A 21,267-nucleotide genomic window follows, 5' to 3' on the forward strand; every position below is an offset into this window, starting at 1 on the left:
CAAACAGAAATTGAAGCATAAAGGGAACAAGGACCACATATTTGGGGGAGGGTGGGGGAGGGTTAAAAAGGGAAAACAGGAAGTGGGAGAAACGGGTGTCAGATTGAGGGCAGCTCAAAGGGAACAACTAAAATTGGGGTTGGGGGAAGAGGGATGAGGTGAAGCTGTTAGAGGGAAGGAGGGGGATGGGCGCGAGCTACAGGGGAGCATCAGGCAAGCCAAGGGCTCCCCCCTTCCCATTCTTATCACCCTAAGACTCTGTCCCTTCCTCTCTCCTCTCCAACTCTTGAACCTTCACTGACATGGCAGCTAATTGTGGAGGTGGGGGGAGGACAGGGGCCTTTACTGCTGTACAGGGAATTGGGGCCCTGCCAGGGGAGTGAGGGATCTCCAGACCACCCTACTTCCCTGAAAAATACTTGAACATTCATCTGTACTGAAGTGTTACTTGAACTTAGGGGACTTTGGGGATGGGGAGGTGGGAGTTGGGGGGAGGGGAAGGGGATCGGGGAAGTTATCAGTTTGGATTGGGTTGTTGGCAATTTAGACTGGGGATGTTCCCAGTCTTACTCTTACTGTACCTATCCTCTCCCACCCTCCCCCAGGGGCCAGACGGCCAGTGATGGGGAGAAGGGACTCCCCAAAGCTGGTTATTTCCACCCTTCTGTTGTCATGGAAACTTGCATCCCATTTGCCCAGGGAAATGCCACTCCTGGTTGCCAAGGAAATAGCAGCCAATGGACACACTCCCAAAGCCAGTGCCCTAGCTGGAAAGGCCCCTCTAGGTTGCCATGGGAACTTCCAGGGTTTTTTTTTTCTCCCTTCCTCCTCTTCTCTCTTTTCCTCATCCCTGTCACTATAGTAACAGCCACTCCCCCTGAAACTCCACCCAAGAGGCGTGGCTCTGAGGGCTCTGCAGCTAGCTCCGCCCTGTGGGTTTGTCCGGGGGAAGACCCCCCAAACCCAAAGAGAGGAGTGGCTGAGGGGGCTGTCCTCCAGCTACATGGACTAAACCACTTGGGAGACAGGGGGGAGGGGAGAGGGCAGAGTGAACTACATACCTCAGGTAACAGGGAGGGAAAAGGATTGTGGGGAGGGAGGGAAGAGGTGGACCAAAGGCCGGGAGGGGGGGTTGGGGTAGGAAGAGACAGTTTGGAGATGGAACTTGAGAGGATTTGAAGGATGAGGGCACACAAAGGGAAACTGATAAAATGGGAACACGGGAGTGGGCTGGGCTGGGCCGGGCCGGGCCCCAGGCCCCCTGGATCTTGGAATTGTACAATATGGTTTGCTATAAAACATAAAATCTTCCAGCTGAGGGATGTGATGTGTCAACTTTTTTGAAGTGGAAAGGAGGGGTAGTTTGGGAGGAAACCCTAATTCCTTGGCCCTGGAAGTGCCGGTACAGTAAGTTACCTGCAGAGTGAATTCCTGCACTGAAGGAGATTGGACTAGCTAATTTCCATGGTCTTTTCCTACATTTAGGATGTTAAGAATACTCCCATCTCTCCTTCTGCTCTGAGCTTCAGATTTTGACTGCTTTGGTTTTATGATGCTTTGCTTCTGTAAGATTGAACTCTTCTGACCCAAAGGGTAGGGGGCATAGCTAAGATGCAGATGATGCTTCTCTTCCCTCCGCAACCTCCCACCCTCGGCCCACCAACATTCTCCTCAGATTGAAACACAGGGCTGGGGGGAGGGAGTGAAGGGAAGTAACCTGGTTTCACTCAAGAGGAAGCTGGGAACCAAGATTCCCAAGTGTTGGAGAGGGTAGCTCAATGCAGGTACATTTCTGGGTCTCTGGGCCAGAGTACTGTGGATTTGGTCTGTTCCCCAGCTCCTCCCTCATCATGTGGCTGCTCCCTGTCCCCACCCCTAGCTCCAGTTCCTGTTTCTGCCTCTCCTCCCTCTCAGCCCCTGGGGCTCCCGCCTCCTACTCCTCTAGGGCCCTTTGCCTGAGGCGCTAAATTGACTTCTTCCTTCCGGGAACCCAAGCATCCTAGCTCCCTCTAGTTCTGATGCTCCCCTCTCCTATTCCTAGCATCCACCCCACTTCTAGAGCTGACCAAAAAATTGGGGATGCCCCAATTTTCTCTGAATTCTTAGAACTCTCCCTGCACGGACATAGCTATTTGGTCTCCATCCTAAAATCTGAGGGTTCTGCTTTGCTCCCTCTTAGGTGGTCCAGTTCCTAGAGCGTCTCTCCCTTTTAGGATTAGCACCAGGCTCTTAATTTACCCCCCCCCTCCCCATTTGCCTGGACTCTCCAGGATGAAAGGAGAGGGGGATGCAGGAGAACAGGCTCCCCTTAACCCTGAGGCTGGAGAGAGCCCGGGAGGTTCAGCCACCTACCGGGACTTTGTGCATCGAGGCTACCTGGACCTCATGGGAGCCAGCCAGCACTCTTTGCGAGCCCTTAGCTGGCGCCGCCTCTACCTCAGCCGAGCCAAACTCAAGGCCTCCAGCCGAACATCTGCCTTGCTCTCCGGTTTTGCTATGGTGAGGAGGTTGCTGCTAGAGACATGGGGGTGAGGGTGCCTTGGGGATGGAGCAGTGAGAAAGGAAGTAAGGGAAGACTTGTAGGGACAATAAAGGGTAGTGCTGGGCGGGGAAGGAGATGGGGATCCAGGATAGTAGGTTCCCTAAAAGCCACTAACACTGGGTGTTACAACTTGCAATCCGGATGTGGTTCAGTGGAGAAGATGTACACAGCCAGGGCTAGTGACTGAACCTGAGAGTCAAGCAATAATTCCTGTAGGGGTGAGAACAGGACCAAAGGGAGAGAATGCCTGGAGCTTAGGGTATTTGGAGAAAGTTCTGGTGAGAAAACTTTGGAATGAAGATCAGGAGGGTGATAACTGATTTGGAAAGTGCTAAGGAGTACAGGATTGCAGAATTTTAGAGCTACTTGAGGCCTTAGAAATCGTCTAATCTACACCTTTTTACAGTTGGGAAAACTGAAGTTATGGAGACTTGCCCAAGGTTACTCACTGAGTCAATAGAATGCAAATCTCCAAATTAAAGGACTAGTACAGTATCCTTTCTGCTATACCAGGAATGAAGAGTGGGAATTTCCCAATCTGATGGAGAAAGATTTTAGTGGCAAAGTCATTCTGATGAAAGAAAAGAGAAGGTTCAGGGGTCCAGACTTAAGTGAAGTAGAAAGCCCTAAATTGGGAGTTAGTACCTAGTCTCTTGTCTTGAGTTCTGCTACTAATTCACAAGTGACTTTACCTTCCTGGACCTCAGTTTCCTCATGTAAAAAGGAGAATTGGATGAAGTTATGTTTCTGAGGGGGTGAAAAGTATGTAGGGGGGAGAGCAGGTAGAGAAAGGTCAAGAGTTCATAAAATAGTTACCACATATACTCTGTCCCATTTCCTCCCTCTTCCCCCTCCTGTGTTTCTGCCTGTTCAGGGAAAGACTAGGATGGATTGTTGAGGACCGAGGCAACTTAGAAGGTGGTATTGGGGAAAAGAAAGACTTGGCCTTCTAAAGAGAGTAGTAGTTCCTGGATGGAAAGCAAAAATGTAGATAGAGTGGAGTGCTAATGCCAGAGAAAAATAGGGCATCGTTGTATGTAGGGTTTGTAACAAGGCTAAAGCAAATTTTAGTCCTAAAGCCCAAAGTTGTTCCTAGGCAGACATCCAGATCCTGCTGCCATGTTGCTGAGGTGACGGCTTAAGGGGCCAGACCTTCCTGTAAGGGCAGGAGGACTGATGGCCTGGGTTCTGAAAGGAAACTAAGCCAGGGTAAAGTGAGTTCTAGTCTGCAAAGGCAGCTTTCTAAAATTTTGATGGAAAAGGGACTAAGGGGATGGAGAATGTAGAGAAATGGGAGCAGGGTGCTAGGATAATTAAGGTGGGGGGAGGACTTCTGGCTGCATTTTCTCTGAAACTGGCCCAGATCCCTATCCTTGAGCAGCACCTGTTATCTGCTATGTCCCAATTTCCTAAAATAACTGGGTCCAAAGTATTCCCCTCCCCCCACGTTATTCCTACCTCCTTACCTGGCTCCATGCCCTCCTTCCCTTTCCTATCAAGTTCCAGAGTAATTGGGTAAACCCTCTAAGATTCATAGAAGGAATACAGCTAGAGAACTGAATGACTTGGGTTCTGTAAAAGGAAAAAAAGTCTACCAGGTGGGTGTAGGTGGGGAGGTTTGGGAATTAGAAACCAGGACCCTGAACCCCTGACTCTCCTCTCTAGGTGGCCATGGTGGAGGTCCAACTAGAGACCAACCACGACTATCCCCCCGGGTTGCTGGTGGCTTTTAGTGCCTGTACCACGGTGCTGGTAGCCGTCCACCTCTTCGCCCTCATGGTGTCCACCTGCCTGCTGCCCCACATTGAGGCCGTCAGCAACATTCACAACCTCAATTCTGTCCACCAGTCTCCCCATCAGCGACTCCACCGATATGTGGAGCTGGCCTGGGGGTTTTCCACAGCCTTGGGCACTTTTCTCTTCTTAGCTGAAGTGGTCTTGGTTGGCTGGGTAAAGTTCATGCCCATTGGGGGGCCTACAGTGGGCCCTGTACCTGAGATTCCTTCCTCCTTGACCTCAAGAGGTCCTGAGCGCCCTTTACCTGATGCAGCACCCTCCATAGCCCCAAGTCTTGGACTGTCTCTGACACAACCAGTGGTCCCCTTGAATCCCCCAACTGTGACCTCAGCCTCAGAAACACCACCTAGGGCCGGGCCTTCGGCTGTGACCTGCCCACAGCGGTGTGAAGGGCAAGTGGCCTCACCACATGGACCTGGGTGGCATGCTGCTATGGCCTCAACAGTGATCATGGTACCCGTGGGCCTGGTTTTTGTTGCATTTGCCCTCCACTTTTACCGATCCCTGGTCACTCATAAAACAGACCGGCACCAGCAGGAGCTAGAAGAGCTGAGCCGCCTCCAGGGAGAACTTCAGGCTGTGTGAAATGGGAGAGAGTAAGGAATGAAGAGGGCTTTGGGGAAGAAGCAAATAGAAGATGAAGCCATGGCAGCCATCACACAGCAATGGATTGGAAGGAGCCACAGCAACAGAGCTACAGGGTAGGCTCAGGAAGGAGGCCCTTGGCAGCCTGACCCAGGTCCACGTCCCTATACCAGGAGGCCCTGGACCCAGAGGAGGTACCCTTCACCACCCATCACAAAGTGGAAGAAAGCACTCAGGTAGAGGGACATGATTTCCTCCCCCTCTCCCTGTAGTCCTGCAGATAGGGAGGGAGACAGAACAGGCTGGCCTTTAAGGGAGATTCCAGTGACACAGCACTACCCATTTGATTTTCTTTTAAGCTGAACCCTCTTTCTTTGCCTTCCCTTTGCCATAGAGCCTACAGTGATGGGGCTTGGTATATACTGAGACCCTCCCCACAAAAAACATTCTCTTTAGAAAATACATTTGATCCATAGTGGTTTTTCATATCATTGAGAATTTATTGATGGCAGCTATGCCCATTCTAGTAGGTCCTGTTAGTTCCTCCCATTTGTTCCTTCCCAGTAGGTTTATGCTTCTTAGAGGAATTGCCAAAGCCAGAGCAGAGTTCTCTGAGTAATCCCCAAATGTGCTGTTTAGGAAATCTGTCAGGTTTGACCAAGTTTAGTCTTGGTCCTACCTCTTGAGCTTCAGGGCTGTTTGATCAAGTCAGGTTCTCCTTAGGACTTGTCTCCCTTTCCACTTGGATAGGTTCTCCTTTTATGTTTTTGTTTCCAAGTTCTTAGTAGCCCTAGGGATAGGTCACACAACATTGCCTCCAAATTGGAGGAATCCCCTCCTGTTGCCTCTATTGTAAGTACTGCCCCATGGCTCTGATGCAGCAGAAGAAATGCCTTACCTCCAAACACAGCCTTTTTTCCCCTGGTCTTTGTGCCAACTTCACTTGTCCCTCTCAAAGTTTCATCCTTCTTTCCTCCTGGTCAGGGTAGGAACAGGGGAGAGAGGTTGGTAAAGGGGAAATAGAGAGATGGGCTTCCATGGAAAAGGTCCTGTCCAATCCCAGCAGTCATACCCCACATAGGCTTTGCCTCACACTAAGGATGGAAGATCAATTCTGACACTGAATTTTCACTGCACTTTTCTTTTGTACAATAAACCTTGTTTGAAACGCATCACTGGTGGAGTAGGGCTGACTGTATTTTGGAAGGGAAGAGCAACAGGTGGAATCATTTATTCCTGGTAAAGGGATATATTGAGGGCAGAGTCTGGGGGGCTTGGGTTCCAGAAAAGGCATGTGCCTTGGTGGGGAGGAAATAACATGGGGTAAAGCTCAAAGGGGTTGCTGTCACCTGGAGACAGCAGAAGACTCGGCAGAGGGCAAGGCTTCTAGACTTGGGAAGTTGCCAACTTAGGTCTTAAAATTCATACCAAGTCCTTCCAGGGCTCAGAGAGAAGCAGAAAAATGACTCAAATCCAAGGGGGGCTGCCTGAGGATGGTAGCTACTGGAGATGAAGGGTCTGGCCCACCAATAGGAATACAGCCTGTAGGTCCAGGCACGGACTCCCTTAAGCCAGCTTTGGTCCAGCAGGTTCCCTGCGATCTCTGACATCTCTTGGGAACTGTAGCTCCCTATTTCCTAATTCCCGGCCTGTCCCAATGCCAAGAGGGCTACTTGGGAAAGGGGGTCTGGGAGAATTACGAGGAGTCCTTCTAGAAAATGGAAATCCGGAGAATTGCCTGGGAACACATTCCTACTCTTTCATGGGGGTGGGAGAGGGAGGAGAGAAGCCCAGGGAGGGAGGTCCAACGTGGCCTCCTCCCAGATTTTATTGCATTAGCCCTGGATCCTGAACTTCTTTTGTGGGTTTACCGTGCCAGGGCCCCCTTCCCGCCCTTTCCGAGCTGCCCGGCCCCCGGCCCCCGGCTTCGGGCCCGGGGCGGCTCCCAGGCCGGCGGCCGGCGCGCTGGGCCGAGTTCTCCCCATTTCACAGATAAGGAAAGCTCAAGCGGCTAGTCCAAGGTCACGGCCGGCCAGCGGCAGCGCCCACAGTTACGACGCCAACGTCAAAAGCGCCCGGGGCGGGGGGGGGGCAGGTTGGGGGCCAGACCCGGGCATTCTGGAAGCCCCTCCCCCCGGCGCTGGCCGCGGCGACTCGCCCCGCCCCGCCCCCCGCAGGCCCTGCCTACAAGCACAGCCCCTCCCGCTAGTCGTCGGCTCCCGCTCGCAGATTCGCATTCCTGTCAAACCCGGGATGGTGATCTGCAGATTCGTGCCTGCGATGACAAGCCCATTTAGAATGGCCCCGACCCAGCCCTTTAATCCAGACGTGCGTCCCATTGGATGTATTTTCTCCGTTTACTGCCAGAGTAGGAAGATTTAGCGGTATTTGTGAGAAACACCAACCAAGGACGAGAAGCCAAATGGGCCCGCTGGTAGGGAAATCAGTACCCGCACACTAACACCCGCGTTATTTTTCCGATATAGACTCAGCAGGTTGAAGGAGGACAGACTGAGGCGCCTGTCGTGAATCTGCGAATCCAGAATTTCTCCTCTTCGCAGCGAGATCGACGCAGGAAGTAGCACGAGTTCTACTGCCGCCGATTCGCCTCTGGCGAATCTACGACCGTCCAACGCTCTAACCTTTCCTACCCAGCTCCGGCCCGGCCTCCGCCCGTGCACTCCGCCCCCTTTTCCTCAGGGACTCGGCGCCGCTTTAGCAGCGGCGGATTCGTCACGCGTCCGGAACCGGGCGAGGAGGAAATCGTGGCGAGGTGTGCTCTTCGAGGAATGCGACAGGCCTGCCGGCTCCCCCCGTTGCTCCTTCCCAGACCGTCCGGAGGGAAGAAAGAGGCAGAACGTCTTCTGTTCCACCCGCAAGGCTCCTGGAGGCGCCCGTGTCGAATGTGCTCCGCTGAACGCAGAGCCCGCCGGGCCTCGCGCAGGTGGCGGTGGTGTTTGGTGCGCGCGCCGGGGAGGAGGGAGGTGGTGGTGGGGGCGCCGCCGCCGCCGCTGCCGCTGCGGGGCCCGGGTCTCGCGCCGCCGCTGAGGTGGAGCGAGGTGGGGAAGGGAAGGGGAGGGAGCGACTCGCTCGCCCCGAGCGGGTGAGTGTGGAACGCGGTGCGCGCGCGCGCTCGGCGGGGTGGGACGGCGCGCGCGGGTGGGGAGGGGGCGGCTCGCGGGGGTGCGCGCGGGGAAGGGGAAGTGCGGCGCGCTGCCTCCTCCCCCGGCCCGGCTGCCGCCCCCCCCCCCGGCCGGGGGCCCGGGCCCGGGGGGCTCCCACCTGCCCGGCTCGGAGCCGCGGGGGGCTCCGGGCCCCGGGGAGCCGGGGGGCGGGAGGGGGTCGGGAGCCGGGCCCGGGCCCGGGCCCCCGCCGCCGCGGAGGGGGCGGGGCTGGGGGCGCGGCGCCCCGGCAGCCGCGCGGGGGGCTGTCACCGCGGGCAAGCCTGGCCCAGAGGGGCGGCCGCATGGGGCGAGAGCGTGGGGGAGGCATCGCGGGGTGCTGGGGGCCAGAGGGTCAGGTGAGGAGGAGAATGAGTTGGGGCCCCGCAGGCAGACGGGGTGAAGAGAGCTCCGGGCCTCACCCCCCCCCAACTGCTTACAGTGTAAATGAGCCAGGATGGACCAGGAAGGAGGGGGAGATGGGCAAAAGCCCCCCAACTTCCAGTGGCGAAATTACAAACTTATCGTGGACCCTGCACTGCACCGACTCCCACAGAAGGTGTACCGCTATGATGGGATTCACTTCAGTGTCAACGTGAGTTATCTTGCCTAAACTATTTAAAGTTCTTGGCTAGGTACTTGTCTACCTCCTATGATTTCGCTCTTGTGGCAGAAAGTTGACAGTTCTACACTTAGCCAACTCTGTGCCTAAGTGCTTAAATTGTCCCCCCCCCAAAGTGATTAACTTGTCCTCCCCTATATTTCGTCCTAGGATGCAGGATACAAAATTGTCAGCAAGCTCCAAGACCCCCGTCAAAGACTCACCTGGTCCAAAAACAGGGACCTTTCCCTCCCAGTTCCTAAGTTTAAGGTAAATCGGCATTATCTTTACGATGTGAATGTTTTTATGTAGAATGACAGGTAGATGCAGATCCGCATAGGCAAAATAGTCTGTCCATAGCATTTTTTGTGATTGGTGTCCCGTCCCTATTAACTCATAATTTCATTTCCTGGGTTAAGTCCGAGTGAGTTTTTCTTAGTGATTATAGATTGACTATTGTTTTTTAGTTAGGACGAGAGTCCTAACTAAAAGACCTTGGCCTTTGGAGAAGGATGATTGACATCCTGATGGGAACTCTTGACAACTCTGAAAGCAGAAAAGAAGTCCACTTCATATGATTTCTGAGTCTGGTTTTTGTGTGGTAAGAAATAAGATGGTATCCCAAATGATAGTAGCTCTATCTCTAGTTTCCATTGCTGACCTTGTGTTAGTTAATAGGGATGATATTAAAGACTGGAGTCCCAAAAGTTTCCCTCTCATATTGTCTTCTTTGGCATGCTTGTTAGAACTCTAGATCTCACAAAATGAGGAGCTAATTTAAATAGACTGCATTAATAAAAGCAGTGTCCTGAATGAGAGGGACTTGGTCAGATCATATCTGGAGTAATAGGTCAGTTCTCAGTGCCATGTTTTTAGAAAGATGTTGACTTAATGTAGAACCTTTCTAGAGGAGAGAGACAGGATGGTAAAGGAATTGAGATCATTACATACAAGATTTGAAGGCATTGTAGATAGGGTGGAGAAAGGAGGACGCTGGGGAGTAGAAGCATACATAGTCACTGTCTCTTAAATATTTGAAATTGAAATTCAAAATTGAAAGATTTTGAAATTTTATATGGAATAACAATCAGAATATGTGTTTCAAGGTTAGCAGAGCACTTTATTTTCATTCTCATGTGGAAAAGAGATTGTTGTGACCTCAAGAGTGAGTGGAAGTTAGAAGAGGCAAATTTTGTCTAAGAGAAGGAAGAATGGATTTATTAAACCCTCTACTGAGCACCAGGCCCTATGCTAACTAACCCCATTACAAATAGTATTTCATTTGATCCTCAGAACAATCTTGGTTGTACATACTGAAACTATTTCCATTTTTGGTTGCTGAAATAGACATGAAAAGAGAGTAAGCAATTTGCCCTAGGTTATAGCTAGTAAGTGCCTGAGGTCAGAGTTCTATCTAGGTACCTCAGATAATCATTCTATTCATTGAAATTATCCAAAAGAGAACAGAGGAAGTAAATTCCGCTTTACTACTCTTCTCAGATAGATGAGCATTTGTCAAGGATACCATAGAGGGGATTGCTACACAGATTTATATTGAACTAGATGACCTTTGAGGTTTCTTCCAACTCTATATTCTGTGTCTTTTCATAGGACTTCCTTGCCTTGACTTTCCCTATCTTGGGGTTCAGGTTTTGGGACTTGTTGATACTTCCTCTTGTGCCCATTTAGTCTTTCTCTATGACTTTTTTCAGAGATTATTTTTCCTAGCTCCTGTGTTCATTTCATAGTAGGAGGAGCACAAGCAAACTAGACTTAGGACCATGACTCTCAAATTTTTAGGTCATGGGACATCTTGTTCAAGTCATCTCTCTTAGCGTTCAACAGAATTCCCTCTTCCCCATCCCTCTTGCTCATAATACATATACATGAATCTACTGATTGGACCAAGGCTCAGTGTCCTATGGCTCTGCCTCTTATCCATGACCAGATCTTCCTGAAGCCTCTATTCCATGCCAGGATGACTGGATCCTGACCCAGATCCTGCTTTCCCCTCCACAGCTTGACGAGTTCTACATTGGGCAGGTTCCACTGAAGGAAGTGACCTTTGCCCGGCTGAATGACAACGTTCGGGAGACCTTTCTGAAGGACATGTGCCGCAAGTATGGAGAGGTGGAGGAGGTGGAGATCCTGTTGCACCCCCGAACCCGAAAGCATCTAGGCCTAGCCCGAGTGCTTTTTGCCAGCACTCGGGGTGCCAAAGAGACTGTAAAACACCTCCATCACACCCCGGTTATGGGCAATATCATCCACGCCCAGCTTGACATCAAAGGTGATGTCCCTTCCCTGTCTCTTACAATCCTGATCTGTTCTTGGTGGGGGAAAAACAGTCTAGATAATTGGAAAAAGTAGGGTAGAAGAATTGAAATCCTGAAGTTAGAGATGGGTGAGAAAAACAACCTTAATATATGCTAAGACCAAGGAAGGAAGGATAGAGACAGGGAGTTTAAAGCCAGAGAGAGAAGCTGGACTGTCTACTCTTCATCTGATAGACTGGCTTCTTTGATTCCTATCTTCCAGGGCAACAACGAATGAAATACTATGAGCTGATTGTCAATGGCTCTTATACTCCCCAGACAGTGCCCACAGAGGGCAAAGTCCTGAATGAGAAGTTCCAAGGATCTGGGATAGCCACTGAGACGGTGAGAAGCTGGCACCCCGGGAGCTTGGGCTTTCTGGATTTGCAGAGGGGCCTGTACTCAGGGTAGTTGGGAGACTGAAGAGGGAAGAACAGATGGGTAAGGATTCCGGGGGAGGAATAAAAGTGAATGTGAATAGGAAGGGCCTGGGGAAAAGTGCTGGGGTCTTTTCTTAAGTGGAAAAAGTGTTTGATTCAAAGAGGGGGCAGTAAGTATGCTGCTGACTTTTTCTTCCACTCTCTCTCAAGACGGAATCACGACGCCGACCTTCATCTGATTCAGCCTACCCATCAAGCACTTCTGTGCCAGTCACCCCTGGCAATGGCACACCCTGCTCTCAGGACACAACTTACTCTAGTAGCCGGCAAGATACCCCATCCTCCTATGGCCAGTTCACACCACAGTCCTCCCAAGGGACGCCTTATACTTCCCGGGGCAGCACCCCATATTCCCAGGACTCTGCCTATTCCAGCAGGTATGGGGGGGGGGTCGAGTACCTGTGTTCCCTCAGCTATTGAAGTCCAAGAACTATTACTTAGAAGAAGAAACATCTGAGCCTAAAGGAATTTGCTTCTGTTATGCTTTGAAAAAATATTGTTAATATGCAAGGCCAGGTGTTGTGTGCAATAATGATCCTTGCAGTCAGGAAATTTACAGTTTGTTTTAGGAATATGGGAAGTTTGGCTCTGGTGGGAATTGTATTTTTATTTATTTATTTTTTTTTTAGTTGTTGGTTTTTTTTTTTGTAAGGCAAATGAGGTTAAGTGGCTTGCCTAAGGCCACACAGCTAGGTAATTATTAAGTGTCTGAGACTGGATTTGAACCCAAGTACTCCTGACTTCCAGGGCCTGTGCTTTATCCACTGCGCCACCTAGCTGCCCCTGGGAATTGTATTTTTAAAAGAATTTTAAGGGCCTTGAAATTAGAATACTCAGATTTGATAATATATAAGCTTAGGAAGAGATTTCTTATTTTTAAGCCTTTTTGACTTTTTATGTTTTCCTTTAGGCAAGGAACTCCTGGCTATTCCAGTTACCATCCAGATTCCTCTTCTTCTACCACTTCTTCTACCTATAAGCCTCGTCGGTCAGAGAACAGCTACCAGGATTCCTATTCCCGCCGACACTTCACTTCTTCAGCTACCACTGTTGCCTCTTCTTCATCATCAACATCATCATCGTCATCCTCCTCCTCCTCTTCCTCTTCATCTTCATCCTCTTCCTCCTCCTCTTCTCACTTCCGTAGTTCTGACTCACACTATCCAGCATATTACGAGAGCGGTAGCCGATACCAGCGCCATGCCTCCTACCCACCCCGGCGTGCACCCCGCGAGGAGCCCCCAGGAACCCCTTTCCCTGAGCGCTTCCCACCCTCTTACACTTCCTACCTGCCCCCTGAGCCTAGTCGCCCTGCTGACCAGGACTATCGACCTCCTGCCCCAGAGGCTGCACCTCCAGAGCCTCCAGAACCTGGAGGTGGAGGGGGTAGGGGCGCCAGCCCTGAACAAGAGGAAACCAGGAGTTCACCTCGCCCAGCATCCCCCATTCGATCTTGCTCACCTGCCCCAGAGATCACCAATGAGAGTGTGCCCTTTGCCCAGCACAGCAGCCTAGATTCCCGGATTGAAATGTTGCTGAAGGAACAGCGATCTAAGTTTTCCTTCCTGGCCTCAGACACAGAAGAAGAGGAGGACAACAGTAGTTTGGGTCCTGGGGCCAAAGAAACTGGGACTGAGGTCCTACTCGGACCAACTCATGGGCCTTGCACACCTCCTCCAGCCCCAGCCAATTTTGAGGATGTAGTTCCTATTGGGAGCATTGAACCTGGGGCAGCTGGAGAATCTCCCAAAGCCAATGGACAGGACCAGGTGAGAAGATAAAAACCTGAGAAAGAGCCTAAATTCTGAGAGAGGATCTTGGCTTCTCAATTTTAAGGAATAAACTAATGAATTAGGAAGCAGAGAGAGTGGAATCCTAACCCTTCTCTCCCCACATTCTTCTAGGCTTCTCTTCATTCTTCTGGTGAGGACATGGAAATCTCAGATGATGATGGTGGAGGATCACCTACAACAGCCCCCTCACCCCCACAACCTCCACCTCCCCCACCTCCCCCACCTCCACCTCCACCCTTTCTCGCTCCCCTTCCCTTAGGCTATCCCCATCAGCCTGCCTACCTCCTTCCACCCCGACCAGAGGCACCCCCTCCCCCTGAGTATCCTCCACCCCCTCCCCCTCCCCCACATATCTATGACTTTGTCAACTCCCTTGAGCTCATGGACAGACTTGGGGCTCAGTGGGGAGGGATGCCTATGTCCTTCCAGATGCAGACTCAAATGTTGACCCGGTTACACCAGCTGAGGCAGGGTACTGGGGTAACTGCCACATCAGCAGCCCCCCCTAGTGGAGGTTTTGGGGAGCATTTCCTTCCATTCCCTCCACATCAAGAAGCTGCCTATGCACTACCCTACACTCTGTATACCCCTGGACAGGAGAACCGAGGGGCTTATACCCGTGAGACCTACCACCTGCCCTTGCAGGCAGAGCCCTTGCCTTCCTCCTCTTCCTTAAGGGAGGAAGAGCACCTACCTTCTGGGGAAGAGGTAGAACTGGCAGAGGGGAAAGTACCACCTCCTGCTGGCACAGTGGGCCGGGTCCTCGCCACCCTAGTGCAAGAGATGAAGAACATCATGCAACGGGACCTTAATCGCAAGATGGTGGAGAATGTAGCTTTTGGAGCTTTTGACCAGTGGTGGGAAAGTAAAGAAGAAAAGGCTAAGGTGAGAGTGAGGGCTGGTGGGAACCTGGCCTCTCTGGGCTGGGATGAAAACTGAAGTTCAGGAATGGTTGAAGGAACTGAGAGTATTTAGTTTGGAAAAGAGAAGACTTCCCCAAGGGATAGGCAGTAGAGGATACATTGATTGAGTCTTCAGATTTCCCAAAGACTATCCTATAGCTTCAAAATGAAAATAAGTGAATGACCATTATTAGGAGGCAGATTTCAGCTCACTCTAAAGATTTATAAAATCTTAGAGCTTTCCAAAAATGAAATGAATTGATAGTAATAAACCACCCATCAGTACAAGTGTTGTCTGGGACCTCTGGTGTGTGCAATCTACTGGCTGCAGGGTGCTCATTCAATCAGGCCAGTGTTGCTTAGTTGGTGGTGTGTTGCATTGATTTCATGAATGAGTATGGAATTCTGTATGCTATCCTTGAGGGGTTTTTGTTGAGCTCTGTGATCCAGAGGTGTTGGTGGAGGTTGAACTATACAAGAAAATTTCATCTCTGGGAGTCCATAATCCTTTTCTTAGGTTTAAGAGATAAATAGGAGTTAAAAGAATTAAGCAGAACTTTGGGGAAGAAAAGAGAAAAGAGGAAAACATTGGAATTGGCTGGATACATAGGATCTGGAATGGTTTTTGAATGAAAGGCATCAGTTTGCTAATATTCTGGGTTACTCAGTGTTTATACTTACCCATCCCTTCTTCACAGCCTTTCCAGAATGCAGCCAAGCAGCAGGCAAAAGAGGAAGACAAGGAGAAGACAAAACTAAAGGAGCCAGGGCTACTTTCCCTTGTGGACTGGGCCAAGAGTGGGGGTGCTACAGGTCTTGAGGGTTTTGGATTTGGCTCTGGGCTTCGAGGAGCACTTCGACTACCTTCATTCAAGGTACAGGATGAGAGCTCTCATTTTAGGGTTGGAAGTTGTAGGAAAATAAAAATTATCAGGAGCCTAGGTAAGCATGTGTCTCTTCTTTATTCTTTCTCTACTTCAGGTTAAGCGGAAAGAGCCTTCTGAAATTTCAGAGGGTGGAGAAGAGAAGCGGCCTCGGCCTTCTACCCCAGCTGAAGAGGATGAAGATGGTAAGTAAGAGTCCCATTCTGGAGGACAAAACATTATCCAGTTTCTGAGAGAAGTGGGGAACAATGGAGAAAGAATTAGAGACCTGGGGCTAAGATATCCTGAGAAGTTGAATAGAGGGAAGATTTCGAAATTGGATAGAACACTTCCTGGATTGGAAGCTAAGTGGATGTAGTCTTGATTCTACTAGTAATTTGCTGACTTTGAGCGTATAACTTTCACTGTGTGTGTGTGTGTGTGTGTGTTGTCATCATCTTCCCGCACACAGGTAGGATTCTCCCACTACCTATTTCATTAATATAAAAGATGAGATATTGTTTGAAATCTTTTAGAAGTATTAGAGAAATATTAAGGATTCTTCCTGATAATATATTACAATAATAACATTGGTGTCTAGAACCTGATCGAGAGAAGGAATCTGGAGAGTCAAATCGCCCAGGGATGAAGGGCCCAAAACGGGAAGAGGAGAGGAGTAAGACCCAGGGCAAACACCGAAAACCTTTTGCTCTGGACAGTGAAGGGGAAGAGGCATCACAAGAGTCTTCATCAGAGAAGGTGAGTGAGATGTCTTTGCTGGTGATAGTGGTGAGGAGCTTAGGTATATCAGCAGAGTACCTCTGTGCTTGTCTGTGATTTGGCTGTCCTGTTGGACCTTCTTTCCCAGTTGCTTCATTTCTCCTTTCAAAGAACCGAGCACATTTTACTTTTTCACTCTGGGCAGTGGGGCATACATTCAAACCTCTCCACTTTGGATCCAAGCGTGTTGTGGCCCAGGAAGTCTCCTCACTGACTTTATATAAACTCCTGTTTTGGTTAGGGGCTTGGGTCCCATTTCATAAGTCTGGAGAATCAATTGATTATTATTGTCTCTCTTCTCAAGGAGGAAGAAGAGGATGAGGATGAGGAAGAGGAAGAAGAGCACAGTGAAACCATGGAGACTAGTAAGAAGGAGGCATCTGGAGGTGAGTTGTAACTATCATTTTGGAAACTCTAAGGGAGGGTAGGAGGAAAACATTTCCTATTGATGTCAGCTGTCCCCTTCACAAGGCCCCGTGTTTCAGTATTGTATTTGGTTCCTTTGATTCTCTTCAGCATTCCTTGAAATTCTGATTCCTATCCTTTCACAGTTAATTATAAAGATCTCTAGGGGGCTCATGCTCTGCTATCCTGGCTGTCTTTTCTTTACCATTTCTCAACTGGACTTCTAGGTGAGGATGAGGAGAGTGCCTCCTCCAAATTTTCTCTGTATGCTGAATCAGAAGGTGAGAATGACAGCACTTCAGACTCTGAGAGCAGCAGCTCCTCTAGCAGCTCTTCCTCCAGCCCTTCTTCTTCCTCCTCTTCCTCATCTTCCTCCTCTGCATCTGAAGAGGAGGAGGAGGAGGAGGAGGAGGAGGAAGAGGAGCCATCAGTTTCTTCAGCCTTGTCACCCCCTCGGGACATCCCATCAGACCTCCCTGTCCCTGTGGAGGAGCCAGAACAAGAGAAAGCTTCAATCCCACTTGTCATGCCTGTCTCTGAGCTGGAGAAGATCCCAGTGAGGCCTCAAGGTAGGTAGTTTCATGGGAGGGTTTACTATAAAAAACATAAGCTGTGAGATTATGTATATTTGTATATGCCTTCTGTTTGAAAGGAAGGCTTTTGAGTTTTGGTGAATAGAAGAAACAGGAATGGAGAAATCATTGTGGAGTTATAGAAAGATCACTTAGATTTAGTATCAAAAGACCTAGGTTCAAATTCTTATTCTCTCACATATTAACTTTGTGACTTTGAAAAAGCTATTTTCCCCTCTGAGCCTGTTTTCCCATCTGTAAAATGCACTTTTAATTCGATCTCTTTCAACTAAGATCTCCTGTGACTCTTGTTCTCATGATAGCATGTCTTACTGAGTAGTGGCCAATAGCTTGGGGATAAATCCCAGGCTATTACAAGAATGTATCAGATTGAAGACTTGAGTTTATTGACACTCTTTATCGCATCATTTTCAACAGGACCTCCTGAGGAGCCATTGCCTGAGGCACCTCAACATCCCCCAGAGCTACCAGTTATTTCCCAAGCCTCTTCTCCTCTACCTCCTGCCCCTCGTCCTGAGGAGTGTCCATCTTCTCCTATCCCACTGCTCCCACCACCGAAGAAGCGCCGGAAAACAGTCTCCTTCTCTGCATCAGAGGAAACTCCAACCACCCCAACACCCGAGGTTCCCCCACCTGTTCCACCTCCAGCTAAGCCTTCTGGTCCCCTTCCCCGGAAAATCTCCCGGGGTGGGGATCGAACCATTCGAAATTTGCCCCTGGACCATGCTTCTCTGGTCAAGAGCTGGCCAGAGGATGGATTCCGGACAGGGCGAAACCGAAGTGGAGGGCGGGGTCGCCTGCCAGAAGAAGAAGAACCTGGTACTGAAGTAGACCTAGCAGTGTTGGCAGATTTGGCCCTGACTCCAGCTAGGCGAGGGCTAGTTACTCTACCTGTAGGGGATGATTCTGAGACCACAGAGACTTCTGATGAGGCTGAGCGTGTGGGGTCAGCAGTTCCCTCAATTGTTCATGTTCTTCTGGAACACAACTATGCTCTGGCTGTCCGGCCTGCTCCCCCTGCCCCAGTTTCCAAACCCCTGGAACCACTTCCTTCTCCCGCCACTGTCTTCAGCTCACCTGCAGATGAGGTCCTAGAAGCTCCAGAGGTGGTAGTTGCTGAGGTGGAGGAGGAAGAAGAGGAGGAGGAGGAGGAAGAGGAAGAAGAGTCAGAGTCATCAGAAAGTAGTAGTAGCAGCAGTGATGGGGAGGGTACCTTGAGGCGAAGGACCCTTCGATCCCATGCCAGGCACCGTCGACAGCCCATGCCACCTGCCCCTCCGCCTCCACTCAGCTATGAGCCCAGAAGTGAGTTTGAGCAGATGACCATCCTGTATGACATCTGGAATTCTGGGCTTGATGCTGAGGACATGAGCTACTTACGACTCACCTATGAGAGGTTGCTACAGCAGGACAGTGGAGCCGATTGGCTTAATGATACCCACTGGGTACATCACACCAATATCCTAGACCTCTGTGGGTCAGGGACTAGCAGTTGTGAGAGCTACTGCATCAGAAGCCTCAAGTCTCATGTCTCCCTCTTGAACAGTCATTCTAGTAGTATCATTGCTATTTCTCCATTATCAATTATTCTTTTTTGTGGGGGGAGGACCTGCTACTTTTCACCTTCATTCTTATTCATTTCATTTCATTTTTCTCTGCCTAATTACATTTCCATGGTTCTTGGGAGATCTGTGTTTGGCAGATGTTGATAGGTTATTAGAATTGGCTGTATATGTCTGTCTCTTACCGTCTTTCCCCACCACCTAGCTTCCCTACCCTAGCATCTACTTTCGTATCCAGTTTAGGTTGCTTCCTTCCAGACTGGGGGGGGGGGTGGTGGTCAGAGAGAGCTGTAAATGATTCTTGAGTCTCTGAAGGGGTCTGGGGCTGGACCACTGAAAAACCTATTTTCTTCCTTAACCTTATCTCACTCACCAATTTGACCACTCCCAAACGGAAACGAAAGCCCCTGGATGGGCCTCGAGAACATCAGACGGGTTCTGCTCGAAGCGAAGGTTACTACCCCATCAGTAAGAAAGAAAAGGATAAGTACCTGGATGTCTGTCCTGTCTCAGCACGTCAACTTGAAGGCTCAGACACCCAGGTAATGATGCCAAGGCTCTTCTCTGTAGTTGACTAGTTTCTATTCTTTTCCTTGCATTTCCCTACTGAAGATCCTTTTCCTTCCCAGGGGACAAACCGGGTGCTATCTGAAAGAAGGTCAGAGCAGCGTAGATTGCTGAGTGCCATTGGCACCTCAGCCATTATGGACAGTGACCTACTGAAATTGAATCAGCTCAAGGTGAGAAAAACTTTAGCTGAGGTAGCAGACATTCAGAGCCCTGAGATTTTGGGGTGCAATGACCATAGCTGTTGGGTGTGGGGCATAGCCAAAGCAAGAGAGAAACCTTAAGTAAATGGGTTAAGCAAAACCTTAAGCCATTGTGGGGAGCAAGGAATTGGGGAGATCTTGGAACAGAAAGGAAGGGAGGATGTGATCTTTTATCTTGGGAGATGCAGGTCTCCAGCACCACTTATGCTCATAGTGGGAAAGTAGTGCTTGGATCGGGCAATGGAGAAAGAGGCAGGTTTGATGGCATCCCGTATATCTGGACTTCTCTCTCCTATCTTCTCTATCCCTATAGTTCCGGAAGAAAAAACTCCGATTTGGCAGGAGTCGGATCCATGAGTGGGGTCTTTTCGCAATGGAGCCCATTGCAGCTGATGAGATGGTTATAGAGTATGTGGGACAGAATATACGCCAGGTGAACAAGCTAGCTTATTTTTACTTCAATCGCAAAAATAATTAGGTATCAAGTTGCATGTGATAGTTTTAGGGGAGGTATGGTTGCTGCTCTGAGGCAAATTAGAACCTTAGAGATATGCAGTGATGTGGATATATCCGTCCATCCATAGGGCACGTTCTCCATAAAATATCCTTTATAGTGACTAAGGACAAGTATACAATTGGATAATAGTGGTGCCATTGGAATAACTGTCCAAGTGAGTGAATGGAAGGAACCAGATTAACTCAGGAAGGTTTCATGGAGGAGGTAGAATTTTTAGAGCTATTTCATGATGGAAAAATATGATGGGCATGGAAGAGATGTGAGATGGGGTGAACACAGGCAGAGTAGAGAGTTCCAGACCTAAACAACAGAAAAACCAGCATGCCAGAGAAAGTGTGCTTAAAGGGCATTTTGCTGAAAAACATGAATGACATCGACTATCATTTATACTGAAAGCTTCAGAGACTTAGTTGGGGAAGAAAGATCTTGGTTTTCTCTGGAAAACTTCTGACCTTTCTTGGCTTGTCAGGTGGTGGCTGATATGAGGGAGAAGCGGTATGTGCAAGAGGGCATTGGCAGCAGCTATTTGTTTCGAGTGGACCATGACACCATCATTGATGCCACAAAATGTGGAAATCTGGCACGATTTATCAATCACTGCTGCACGGTAAGAGCTGGTCTGGAGGCAGGCACTGGTTTTGGACTCTATTCGGGTTTGGGAGGGCACTTTTAGGATTTTGGGGTTTTTGAGGGGGGGGTTCAAGGCAAATGGGGTTAAGTGGCTTGCCCCAAGACCACACAGCTAGGTAATTATTAAGTAACTGAAGCCAGATTTGAACTCGGGTACTCCAGGGCTGATGCTCTCCACTCCGCCACCTAGCCACCCCATGGGAGGGCACTTTTAAAAGGTCGAGAGAACAAGAGGAAGGAGATACATGGCTTAGGACACTTGGTTTTGAGAAGAGAAGGGTGCAGTGACTGAGAGACCAAACTCAAAGTTAATAACTCTCTTTTTAACCCACAGCCCAACTGCTATGCCAAGGTGATCACCATTGAGGCCCAAAAGAAGATTGTAATCTACTCCAAACAACCAATTGGGGTGGATGAAGAGATCACCTATGACTACAAATTTCCCTTGGAAGACAACAAAATTCCATGTTTATGTGGCACTGAAAGTTGTCGGGGTTCCCTTAACTGAGGGCCTTATGGAGGGGCTGGCTTTACCCTACCACTCCCTCCTCCGACACACACACACACACACACACACACACACACACACACACACACACACACCTAATTTATTCCTACCATATGCTAGTGAACCAGCTAGGGCTTGAATTGCCCTTTGAGTTATGTTCTGGGGTTCAGTCTTAGACCCTGAGCCTCCATTTCCTGTGGTTCCCAAAATAAGGTGGAAGAGTGGTTGGGGGCATGAGGTCTCTGCTAGATGAGCAGGGGAAATCCACCCCACTGTTCAGGAACCTAGATACAGGAAAAAAATTGGAGTGTTCCCCCTCCCCCTTGTGGGGAGTATGGGTCTCCCAGATTCTGGGTTGTGGGGAATGCCCAAAACATTAGGCAGGTTCTGCCCCCCACTTTTTTTCTTTTCGGAGAAGAAACTGTAAATGTTTTGTAGCTGCTAGCGGCTGTTTCCTGTGGAAACCTGGGGTGCCGGCCTGTACAGATGCTGTTCTTTGAGGG

General features: G+C 49.7%; 2 protein-coding genes across 4 annotated transcripts; both read left to right on the top strand.

The window, feature by feature from the left end:
• Nucleotides 1–1,107: 1,107 nt before the first annotated feature.
• Nucleotides 1,108–6,681, top strand: ORAI3 (ORAI calcium release-activated calcium modulator 3). Its single transcript, XM_074207044.1, has 2 exons — nt 1,108–2,499; nt 4,208–6,681. The coding sequence occupies exons 1-2, from the start codon at nt 2,272–2,274 to the stop codon at nt 4,922–4,924; spliced, it is 945 nt and encodes a 314-aa protein (XP_074063145.1). The 5' UTR covers nt 1,108–2,271; the 3' UTR covers nt 4,925–6,681.
• A 440-nt stretch (nt 6,682–7,121) lies between these two features.
• Nucleotides 7,122–20,859, top strand: SETD1A (SET domain containing 1A, histone lysine methyltransferase). Of its 3 annotated transcripts, none has more exons than XM_074207035.1 (19): nt 7,122–7,868; nt 8,528–8,680; nt 8,858–8,956; nt 10,706–10,976; nt 11,225–11,346; nt 11,592–11,818; nt 12,352–13,210; nt 13,346–14,119; nt 14,835–15,011; nt 15,118–15,205; nt 15,601–15,758; nt 16,084–16,165; nt 16,412–16,753; nt 17,195–18,235; nt 18,709–18,881; nt 18,969–19,079; nt 19,423–19,542; nt 20,096–20,233; nt 20,591–20,859. In XM_074207035.1, the coding sequence occupies exons 2-19, from the start codon at nt 8,543–8,545 to the stop codon at nt 20,762–20,764; spliced, it is 5,094 nt and encodes a 1,697-aa protein (XP_074063136.1). In that variant the 5' UTR covers nt 7,122–7,868; nt 8,528–8,542; the 3' UTR covers nt 20,765–20,859. The 3 variants fall into 3 exon arrangements, with proteins under 3 accessions (XP_074063136.1, XP_074063135.1, XP_074063137.1); XM_074207034.1 differs by lacking the exon at nt 7,122–7,868 and adding an exon at nt 7,959–8,027; XM_074207036.1 differs by lacking the exons at nt 7,122–7,868; nt 8,528–8,680 and having other exon boundaries at nt 8,868–8,956; nt 10,635–10,976.
• The last annotated feature ends 408 nt before the right edge of the window (nt 20,860–21,267 follow it).

This window comes from Macrotis lagotis, chromosome X (genome assembly GCF_037893015.1).
Source record: "Macrotis lagotis isolate mMagLag1 chromosome X, bilby.v1.9.chrom.fasta, whole genome shotgun sequence".
In the NCBI taxonomy this organism is placed as follows: Eukaryota; Metazoa; Chordata; class Mammalia; order Peramelemorphia; family Peramelidae; genus Macrotis; species Macrotis lagotis.